General features: G+C 48.8%; 2 protein-coding genes across 2 annotated transcripts; one reads left to right on the top strand and one right to left on the bottom strand.

The window, feature by feature from the left end:
- Window positions 1-493: 493 nt before the first annotated feature.
- LOC119554706 (regulation of nuclear pre-mRNA domain-containing protein 1A) lies at window positions 494-2,446 on the top strand. Its single transcript, XM_037865710.1, has 4 exons — window positions 494-769; window positions 840-1,546; window positions 1,695-1,838; window positions 2,103-2,446. The coding sequence occupies exons 1-4, from the start codon at window positions 619-621 to the stop codon at window positions 2,253-2,255; spliced, it is 1,155 nt and encodes a 384-aa protein (XP_037721638.1). The 5' UTR covers window positions 494-618; the 3' UTR covers window positions 2,256-2,446.
- On the bottom strand, window positions 2,418-8,402 carry LOC119554705 (intraflagellar transport protein 172 homolog). Its single transcript, XM_037865709.1, has 5 exons — window positions 8,267-8,402; window positions 7,635-7,980; window positions 7,290-7,576; window positions 6,086-7,129; window positions 2,418-6,022 (listed from the first exon to the last, which is right to left on the bottom strand). The coding sequence occupies exons 1-5, from the start codon at window positions 8,303-8,305 to the stop codon at window positions 2,474-2,476; spliced, it is 5,265 nt and encodes a 1,754-aa protein (XP_037721637.1). The 5' UTR covers window positions 8,306-8,402; the 3' UTR covers window positions 2,418-2,473.
- Window positions 8,403-10,456: the final 2,054 nt, after the last annotated feature.

Here is a 10,456-nt window from a genome sequence, read left to right as displayed (position 1 = left end):
ATTCAAATTTGAATTTTGGGCGCCCATAAAGTGCTCCCTCTAGTGGTTAACGTATGTAACTAGGCTTTTCACCCCTGGTTTCTGAACTTTGTACGGTTTATAAACGGTCACACTATTTGCACGGCCTGGAAAATTAGTTTTGTTTTCCTGACAAAAAAACAGTTTTCCAGTAGTTTTGAGTGATTTTCGAGTAATATGTAAATATTTTGTAATATTTATTTGTATTTGTATTTGTAAATTAGCTTTGAAAGGCATAGTTTATCGGAATAAAATGGTGTATGGTGTGCACAACGAAAATAACAAAGATGACTTATTTTCTAATTAATCAATTCATGTCTTTACAAGTAAAAGTACTTATTTAAATTAAAAACTATTAAATCTTTTCTCGCACCAACAGAAATATTATTGAAAATTTGACTTCCCGCCAGTGGGATGTGACCAGTTGTCAGAGTTTCGAAAATACCAACCCTTCATCCGTCGCCTTGGTATTCTGGTCGGCAAAGGTCACACCACCAGTCCAAGCTGTTTATTTTCTCACAGGTCGAAGAAAATTAATTGTAATTATTCGACAAGATATAAGATAAAGTCGGTGAAAGCGGTGGAAAATCACAGGCAGCCATGTCGGCCTTCACGGAGTCGGCGCTCCTCAAGAAACTGGCGGAGCTGAACAGCAGCCAGCAGAGCATCCAGACGCTATCCTTGTGGCTGATTCACCACCGCAAGCACAGTGCGGCGATTGTGAAGACCTGGCAGCGGGAGCTGGAGAACGGTGGGTAGTCCTGGGCAGGATCAGCATCCCATACCATCACATATCATGCTATATACCACCCCCCCCACAGTTCCCGAGCCCAAGAAGCTGACCTTCATGTACCTGGCCAACGATGTCATCCAGAACAGCAAGAAGAAGGGTCCCGAGTACGGCAAGGAGTTCAACCACGTGCTGGGCAAGGTGTTCGCCCACATTGGCGAGAAGTGCGGCTCGGACAAGCTACTGGGCAGCCTGGGGCGCATCCTGAACATCTGGCTGGAGCGGGGCGTCTACGATCCCAAGGTTATTGCCGATTGGCGGTCACGATTGCACCGGGAATCGACCGCCGCTGGCAGTGCCTCCTCCAGCAGCAATGGCAAGTCCAACGGCAGCAGTGAAAAGCCGGAAAAGGAGCGGGAAAAGGATAAGGATCATGCCAGCAGCAAGTCGGAGAAATCCGAGCGGCGGGAGAAGCGCAAGCACGAGGATCGTCACTCCAAGTCCAAGCGCCCGCGGCAACATGCCCAGACCAGCAGCACCAGTAGTTCCAATTATGCCCCTCCAGCCGAAGAGGTAGTAGCTGTGGAGCCGGAGAACGGCCACACACCACCATACTTGCCTTTGGGGGAGCCCCCGGAGCCCGAGGAGCTGATCAAGGCTCTGACCAGCATCGAGAACTCCGCTTCCAGTGATGCGGTGGTGCGTGAGAGAATCGCCAAGCTGCCGCAGGAAATATCCGAGATCAGTTGCATTAGCAAGCTGGAGGATAAGGACAAGGCCAAGGCTTTGGCCGTGCAGGTGGGTCCCAGTCACTTATGTATGCAGATGTTGCTAAAAAAAAGTAGCTGATTGTATTTAAACTACAGATACTATTTTGGTCACATCTGTTTAATCATGTCGTCCAAATCAATTAAGACTCGAATTCATATATCCACCTTTATTGCAGGTCAACGAAGCTGTGGATCTGTTGAACGATTACAACGCTCGACTGGCGGCGGAGATGGAGGAGCGCGCCAAGCTGGCCACCATGCTGCGAGATTTTCAAGTGGAGCAGAAGGAACTTCTCTCCCAGGCGGAGCTACGTCTCGATGTACGTTCAGCGCCATGTTTTAAGCACTGCATGCCTCTTGGGGTTGCTAGATAAATTTCCTTGTATAAAAAAATGGGTGGTTTTCCATCACAGAACTGATTAAAAATAGTTTACCTACTGTAAATTGAAACCTTTGCAAACCTTTGGCCTAGCTATTTGTTTATTTATATATTTAATTAAAAAACCCGAATCAAATTTAATGTAGTCCCCCTTTTATTACCCGTGCTTAAACATCGTCGCCTAATTCCGTGTGTCTCTTTGCAGGAACACAAGAAGAAGCTGGCCAAGATGTTGGGCCTGCAGAAGGAGATCCACGACCACCTCTCCAACCTGCCCGACCTGACCCAATTGCCGGACGTGACCGGCGGACTGGCGCCCCTGCCCTCCGCAGGCGATCTCTTCAACGCCCTGCATTGAATCAGATCGAGACCCAGATTCAGATCCTGATCCGTAAGGAGCCACAATAAGTCAAGCCTAAAGTTTATACATATATTTGCAATTGTCCCCCTTATTCGCATCCCCAGACACAAGTCCAAAAATCCCCTGATTGTAATCCAAACACACCCCCTAATGACGTTTAATTATAGCATCTATTTGCAAGCAACTTACACTCTCAGATTTCTCAATCTCCTTAGTTAGTGCATTACGTAGTTGGCTGCTCCCTGCCACTTTTCGGTGAAGGAAATAATGTCGGCAATACCACTGCCTGGGGACATCTTCAAAGCCACCGAGAACTTGCTCCAGACATCGCGATTCACTTGGTTGCTGGATCCCTGAAAGGTCACCGGCTGCCGACCCCTCACGGGAAAACCACTAAGCATGCAGGGCAAATCATTGGGCCCCAAACTGGATTCGTACAGCCCACGATCATCGGTGGGCAGCTGCTGGTCCACCTGTTGATCCATGCTCACGGCGAGAACCCATTCGCGCACCTCCTCGTGCAGATTGGGATCATTCTTCAGGTGAATATCCTCCGGCAAGGGAACGGAGCTGGGAAAATCGGTGCAAAGCAGATCGGTATGGTCCACCAACTGCCCGGAACCCTCTTCAATGGCCTCGCACACGTCCAGATAGTGATTGAGCATCACAAAGGCCTCGGACTCGCGACCTGCCTGGCGGAGATCCATCCCAGCTTCGTAGAAACCCTTGTCCACCGGCAGGAGATCCGTGTGACGGAGTAAGGCCAAGGATAAACGAAGAGCCACCGGCTGGAGTGCCTGTACCTCCTTACATGCTGCTCGGGTGGCATAATAATGGGCTATCAACAGGAACTGTTCCATGCTGACTGTGAATTGTGATTGTGCCTGCTCTGGATTTCCCTTAAGGGATTGCAGCAAGCGGGAGAGAAAGTCCCTCAACTGACGCCACAGGGATCCTCCCTCTGTTTGCTCCTCCCGCAAGGCCAGGCAATCCAAGGCGATCCTGGTGTAGATATTGAAATGAGCTTCGATCGGAGGAGCCCCATAGCTCAAGTAGAGTCCCAGGGCAGTAGTGCAGTTGCCCTCGCGAATCAGCTGGGCAGCATAGACGGCCACGTACTTCTGCAGCAGGGAAGGATTCAACTGCTTGGCCTTCTCCAGACAACGCTGCCACTGACCCTGTTCCGCGAGAAGATCCAGAGCGGATACTATGTCGATATCCGCCAGCTGCTCGATGTTGCCCTCGTGCTTCAGGCTGGCCTTCTGCTGCTGCTCCACATAGGCCAAGAGCTGCAGGTCCGCGTCGATCTCCTTGGCCAGCCGACGAGCCTTGCTCCACTGCTCCGTTTTGATGAACACATCCACCGCCTGCTTGGGCAGATCAGCAGCCAAATAGAGTTGAGCGGCGGGTCCTATCTGCTTGATGGCAAGCAATCTCGGTCCCAGAGACTGAGCCAACTCCTGGGCATCTGTGCCCTCCAGGAACTGATTGCAGATCTCAGCGGCTCTTAGGAGAGCTCTTTCCAGAGTGGCTGCATCCTCGGCATTGGAGGAATCTATCTGCATCAGACACTCGGCTGCCTTGCGGAATTGCTCCTTCTTGGCAAACTCGGCTGCCTTCTGCAGATAAGCACGGGAAATGGAGGCGGCATCCTCGCCAGCTTGCGCCTGAGCCTGACCACGTTGCAGTTGAGCCTGGAGACGCCGCAGATCATTCAAAGCCGCCGGATAGTGCTCCTCGGCGATGCGAAGGGCATCTTCGTAAAGGGATTCCTGCTTGTAGTGCTCCACAATCAAGTCCGCACGATGCGCTCTCAGAAGAAGAGCTTCGTAGTCCTTGTAGTTGCGGGTTTCCAAGGCAGCCGAGGCTTGTCCAATGAGAACCTCTCCCACTGCATCGGGTAGATGGGATTCGGCCACGTTTAGGGCCGCCTGCCAATCTCCCGCATGTTGGTACATCAATATGGCCTCCTTGGGTTTGTTGGCCTTCAGGAATTCCGCCTCCGCCGCTTCGAACTTGCCCTCATCCTCCAGAGACATGGCTATCTTAAGATGAACCTCATCGGTGGGTCTTCCAGCGAATCTACACAGCTCCATGGCGAACTCAAACTGTCCGGAGTCGCAGGCGAATCCCACTGCGGTGTCCAAAAGACCCAGTTTGCTCAGCAATCTTACAGCACTCTCTGTCGGCATGGACTTGGCCCACATGTAGGCCACCTGCTGGCTGGCTCCCTCGGTGCCCTTCTGCTTGGCCACCCGGTAGCCATCCTCCCAGCGACCCGAGGAGCAGTACATGTGCACGGCGGACTTCCAGTCCCCAGAGGCTACGAAATGCATCTCGGCATTTTTGAGCTTGCCGCGGGATTCCAGTTGGCGTGCCAGGTGCAAGTGGGTGCTGTCCAGCAGATCCTTGTGATGACGTTCCACCAGACGAATCATGGAGTCATATAGCTCCCTCCGCTTGTACATAGCTATGGCCAGATCGGGTTCATTAACCGCCACAAGGACCTTTTCGGCATCTCTATACTTTCCCTGATCCTCCAGAGTTCCAGCGAGTTGGACAAAAAGCTCCCGGAGCTCATCCGCCTTCAGATACTTTTCACCAATCACATAGGCCCGCTCCCATTTGCCATGGCGATTCAGGAGTTCTATGGCCTCCTTGTGCAAATTGGCCCTCACCAACATGTCCTCTGCTCCATCCAGATCTCCGGCAAAGGCCAGATGCTTGGCCAGATCCACGGCATACCGCTGTATGAGCTCGGGTTCATCCAGAACCTTGGCTATTTGGACTGCCTTGCGCCATTGCTTGGCGCCCACTGCTGCCTCCAGGGCTTTTTGGGTGGCTCCCGCCTCTATGTAGTGGTTAATGGAGGCATCCAGCTGTTTGCGGCTCACCAACCAATCGCCCCATTCTTCCTCTAAAGAAGTAACCTCCTGTGGCGCCACCACACGTCCCAGTTCCAAGGCTCTGGCATATGCTCCTCCCTTCCTGTAGAGAGCCAGGGCTGCCTCAGGGCGGGACAAGCGATGGGCTATATCCCCAGCCAATTCATAGAGCTCCGATCGCACTAATCCCTCCGTGACCTGCAGCATCACCTGCTCATCCTGCAGGATGTGGGGTGTCTTCAGGGCCAAGCGAGCAGCCCTCGCTGGTTTGTTGGCCTTGAGATACAGGGACATGGCCTGCTGGAGCTCGCCCTGATCCTCGAGCACCTGGCCCGCCTTCTCCTGCTGTTCGCTACTGAGTAGGTAATCCATGTGTTGTTGCTTCAGCTCGGAGATCCTATTGTATACCCTTCTCTCCGCCAGAGAAACTGCCTCATCCCACATGCCCAGCTGTTGGTACATCTTCAGGGCGGCCTCAATATCCCCTTGCTCCAGATAAATCCTCTCCGCAGTGCGCAAATCCGATCCTAAGAGGGCCATCTTGGCACGAACTTCGGGACATAGGATGCCAGGAGAGCCAGAGGACTCCTCGAACTCATCCGCCTGCTGGATCATCTCGGCCAGATAGTAGGCCTTGGATACGTTACCCAAGGCAGCATAGCATCGCTGGGCCACTCGTAGGTTTCCATCCTCCAGGGAGATCAGGGCCAGATTGTGCCACATGGCCTTGGCGGCGGGTTTGTCTCCCAGGGATTCCAGAAAATGGACGGCTCTGCCAAAATCGCTGTCATTCACCGCAGTGCCAAACTCCACCAGTCCCTCATCCAACTGGTAATTGTGCTCACTGGGTCCATCCTGCGAACGAACCACTGTGCGGCCCTATAGAAATTATCCAGAATATATTAAGGGAAAAGGATTTGGATCATCCAAGGAGTTACTTACATTTTCCCGGAGCACCTCGATGGCTTCACCGCGGACACTTTGCATAGTCACGTGCTCGGGCAAATCGATGTTGTACCAAATGGCCAAATTGGAGTTGCTCTGGGCCACCACCACATCGCTCTGGGGAACCCACTGGACAAAGGATATATTGCTGAGCAGGGTCTGCTTCTTGCCCGTGTAGTTATCTACCAAGATCAATCGCAGTTTCTTGTCCCGAAAGAGGAGCTTATGGGCAGTCTCACTGAGTTCCAGCCAGTCGATCTTGGTCTCATGATTGATCTGACCACTGGTCATTCTGCTAACCAGATCCACCACACAAATGGTTTTGGCATCCAGGAGAAAGGCCAGCTTTTTGTTTTCCCTGCCGTTTCCTCGCTCATTTAGACGCACGGAGATCACATGGGGATTCACGAATTCCGTTCGAACAGATCCTAGGATGGAGTTCTCACCATATTCAACCAAACTTAGTTCGCCCACATTGAAAACCAGGCAAACGGTGGGGTTCTCAAAGTAGAAACGCTCGTGGTGACCAGAGGCTGTCCAGGGAACCTCGCTGCTTAAGTTTCTGGTCAAATCACAAAGTATTAGGGATTCCTCGGTGCGGGCCACCAGATAGTTATCCCTGCCCATAATCCTAACATCATCGACCTCCAGACCCAACTGCGATTCAATGGTGAGCTGTTGCGAGGGTTCTGTGAGGGATCTCACAAGAAGTTGACTGGGTGCCACGAAGATTAGCTCGAACTTGTCCTGCCACACGGTGCGTCGAAGTACGGACTCGAAGAGGAGCACTGCTCCACTCACGGAGCCCAGAGCGAGTCGGGCTCCATCCCTACGCCAGAGGAGGCTGCTCAGGGTGTACAGACAGGCCACCTCCTTGCTGGCACTCTCGCTCCAAGCTCCTTGTCGAGGACTCCAGGCGAAGATCCGTATCCTGTCGAAGCTGCCAAAGGCCACCGCCTGTCCATTGGGACTACAGGCGGCTACGGTGAACTCTCTTTCGCCCTCTGTCCTGGAATGATCGAAGGTGCGTAGCTGGCGACCCTGGAAGGAAGGAGATTTATTCAGTATAAAATGAACTAACTCTGTTATTATGAGTACCAATGGAGATCCAAACTACTTAGGAAACAGCGTTCAAATTTTTCTTTGATATTCTTCGATATTATAACTGATAGCTAGGTGTCATATAAATCTTCCTACTTACCATACTGTCGTAAAACACAATCCTCTGATCACAGCCACCCACGCAAAAGCCACCCTGTGGCCAGGCCAAGGCAAAAGGTGGCACCGAATGCTGCACCACCCTGCCCAGTGGTTCCGTGGCCTCATCCGTCATGAAATATCGGATAATGGTTCCATCGTTATGGCCACTCAGGAATCCAGTTCCCTTGGTATTGGCAGCCAAGGAAATGCAAATACTATCACCGCCATAGAGACTTTGGGATTTATTGCTCTTGCTGTGTAAAGCACGGACCTTACCATCCTCAAGTCCTTATAGGTATAAAGATTTAGTAAAATAATTATATTATATCAGGTAAAATAGATTTACCTGCAATTATGGAACCCGAAGTGAGCCAAATCAGGGCAGTAACAGCACTGGCCTGAGGGAACTTGTTACATATCACCTTCTTGTCGTTCCAGGATTCCCCCAGTTTGTATACATAGACAATGCTATCGCTTTGTCCAACCGCCAGTTTGGTGGAATCCGGACTGAAGCCCAGTCCCCGAATCACATAGGAGTTCTTTCCATTTGAGGGATTCGCCGGCTTGGTGCTGAACTTATCGCGTCTTTCTCCTGCATCATCATATAGTAGTATATGACGATCCGCAGTGGCGATGGCCAGCTTTTGCTGGTTTGGAGACCAGGCTAATCCCGCTATCCTTTGAATTTGCTCCTGAAAGAAATATATTAGAAGTTTTTAATATTTTGAAATTAAATAATAATATGATACTATCGTTTTTCACAATTCTGTTACAATAAGAAGAAGTCTTTATATAAAATAAAGTTATTTTAATGATTTCTTATATATAATGATGAAATAGGACTATAAAATAAAGTTGTTTTAATGATTTTTTATATATAATGATGAAATAGGACTTGAGAAAGTAACAGAACGATGGAAATTCATTTACCAAGTATTCATGATATTACCATTATGATTTTTTCAATTTATTATTTACCTGACCCTCTAGCAATGTTCGCAGATATTTCAACTGCATTTTTCTAAGGATTTTCTTAGGATTTTCAGTATTTCTCTTAAATTAATATTCCGATTATAAATTTGTTAATTTTTCTGGGAAGGTTTTCTCGTTGTTGTGGTCCGTGTCAGTTGTTGTGGCAACCGGGAGCTCGGCAACCACCCACTGCCACCCTCTGCCACCCACTTCCACCCCTTTGTGGTGTCGCTGTGTTGTTGTGTTGTCTATTTTCTTGGCGCTTCCGCTTTGCGCTGCCATTCTAAATAAATGGCCTTTGTTTGGAGATGCAGCAGGTGCCGGGCCTGCCACAGGATGGGCTAGGATGTGGATCTGCGCGTGGTTGGTTGGGAGGGTGGTGGGTGGCTCCTCGGGGGTGGGTGGGCGTCCCACCCACAGGCACAAAGCTGTTGCTTTCTCTGCAGACAGCGCTGTCTGCTGTGAGTTGTCCTAGTCCTTTCAGCGGAGAAAGAGAGCGCAAAGAGTCCTGGCCACTGCGCATGTCCTGCGGAGAGAGAGAGAGAGAGAGGCAGTCTCAGGTGAGAGGTCAACTCATACAGGTGTGCTGTGGCGAGAGCGCATGACCTTGGGAGTGGGTTTGGGGGAGGGTTCCCAACATTGTTCTAAATCAGCCCTCTATCGGGGATTTTTCTGCCCTATGGTTTCACGTGATATAAGAGTTTTATGGCAAAAATGATTCAGTATAAGATGCAAATACACCCACGATTTTAAGATATAAAATATCCTTACTGTCTTTATCACTGCAAGCAGTTAAAGCAGCATAGATGGACAGAAAAATAGCATATGACATGATTGAACTATTGAACTGCTCTACTACTACGCTTTTGAGTGGTATAATAGATTTATGGCAAAAATGATTCAGTATAAGATGCAAACACACCCCCGATTTTATGATATAAAATATCCTTGCAGTCCTTATCACTGCAAGCAGTTAAAGCAGTATAGAAGGACAGAAAAATATCATATGATATTATTGAACTACTGTACTGCTCTACTACTACTACTAATACTGCTACTACTCTTGAGCGGTATAATAGATTTATGGCAAAAATGATTCAGTATAAGTTGCAAATACACCCCCGATTTTATGGTATAAAATATCCTTGCAGTCCTTATCACTGCAAGCAGTTAAAGCAGCATAGATGGACAGACAAATAGCATATTATATGATTGAACTACTGTACTGCTCTACTACTACTATTACTACACTCTTGAGTGGTCAAATTGTATTGTTTATTTTGATCAATAACTATTAACTAATAGAGATGAGTAAGAACTGACTTTGGCTGCTAAAAATGTACATATATCACAAACAATGTTGTTAAAAATATATTTATATATTCACAAATATAATTGACTAGGCTTACACTCTGCCTTTGTTAGATTTTCACGTGATACAATAGATTTATGGCAAAAATGATTCAGTATAAGATGAAAACACACCCCCGATTTTATGATATAAAATATCCTTACTGTCCTTATCGCTGCAAGCAGTTAAAGCAGTATAGATGGACAGAAAAATAGCATATGACATGATTGAACAATTGTACTGCTCTACTACTACTACTTCTTAAAAATATATTTATTTATTTTATAGCTTACAAAAATAATTGACTCGGCTTACACTCCCTAAAAGCAGTTGTCTTTTTATTTCACTTCTTGCTTAAACTGCTTGATTATCCTTCCGCGTGCTGCTGCTTCCATATCCTTTTGAAGTTAACTGCATGTTTTTAGATGCACTGCTTGTCACCCCCTTATAAACACGATTTTCGGAGTGCCAGCCAAACTTTCACCACCATTTCCCCAGGAGGATGCTCAGCAAAGCAACTTCTCTCTCTGTAATCTCTGCATTATCAAACTCTCTCTTCGGTTTCACTCGGCTCTGCTCTCGTCCTGTCGGCATCTCGGGAGTCTCTCGTTTGCGGCCAACATCGTTTGCCTTGGCCAAGTCAAAAGGACTTACGGAGGCAGCTGGATAAGGCGGCTGCTGATTATTTCATTCAATGGCGGAGGCCAAGTCACAGCGCCAACGTGGCTAATGTATGGCCCAACGCATTGTGGCAGGTCAAAGCGGGCAATTCAGTCTGGTTTTCGGTTCTGGTTGGTCCTTTGGTCCTTGGTCCTTTTTCGGCCGAGCCTTTCGCCTTTTCCTGG

Source organism: Drosophila subpulchrella, chromosome 3L (assembly GCF_014743375.2).
Source record: "Drosophila subpulchrella strain 33 F10 #4 breed RU33 chromosome 3L, RU_Dsub_v1.1 Primary Assembly, whole genome shotgun sequence".
In the NCBI taxonomy this organism is placed as follows: domain Eukaryota; kingdom Metazoa; phylum Arthropoda; class Insecta; order Diptera; family Drosophilidae; genus Drosophila; species Drosophila subpulchrella.
The sequence above is the reverse complement of the archived record's forward strand: the minus strand, read 5'-3'. Positions and strand labels throughout refer to the sequence as shown.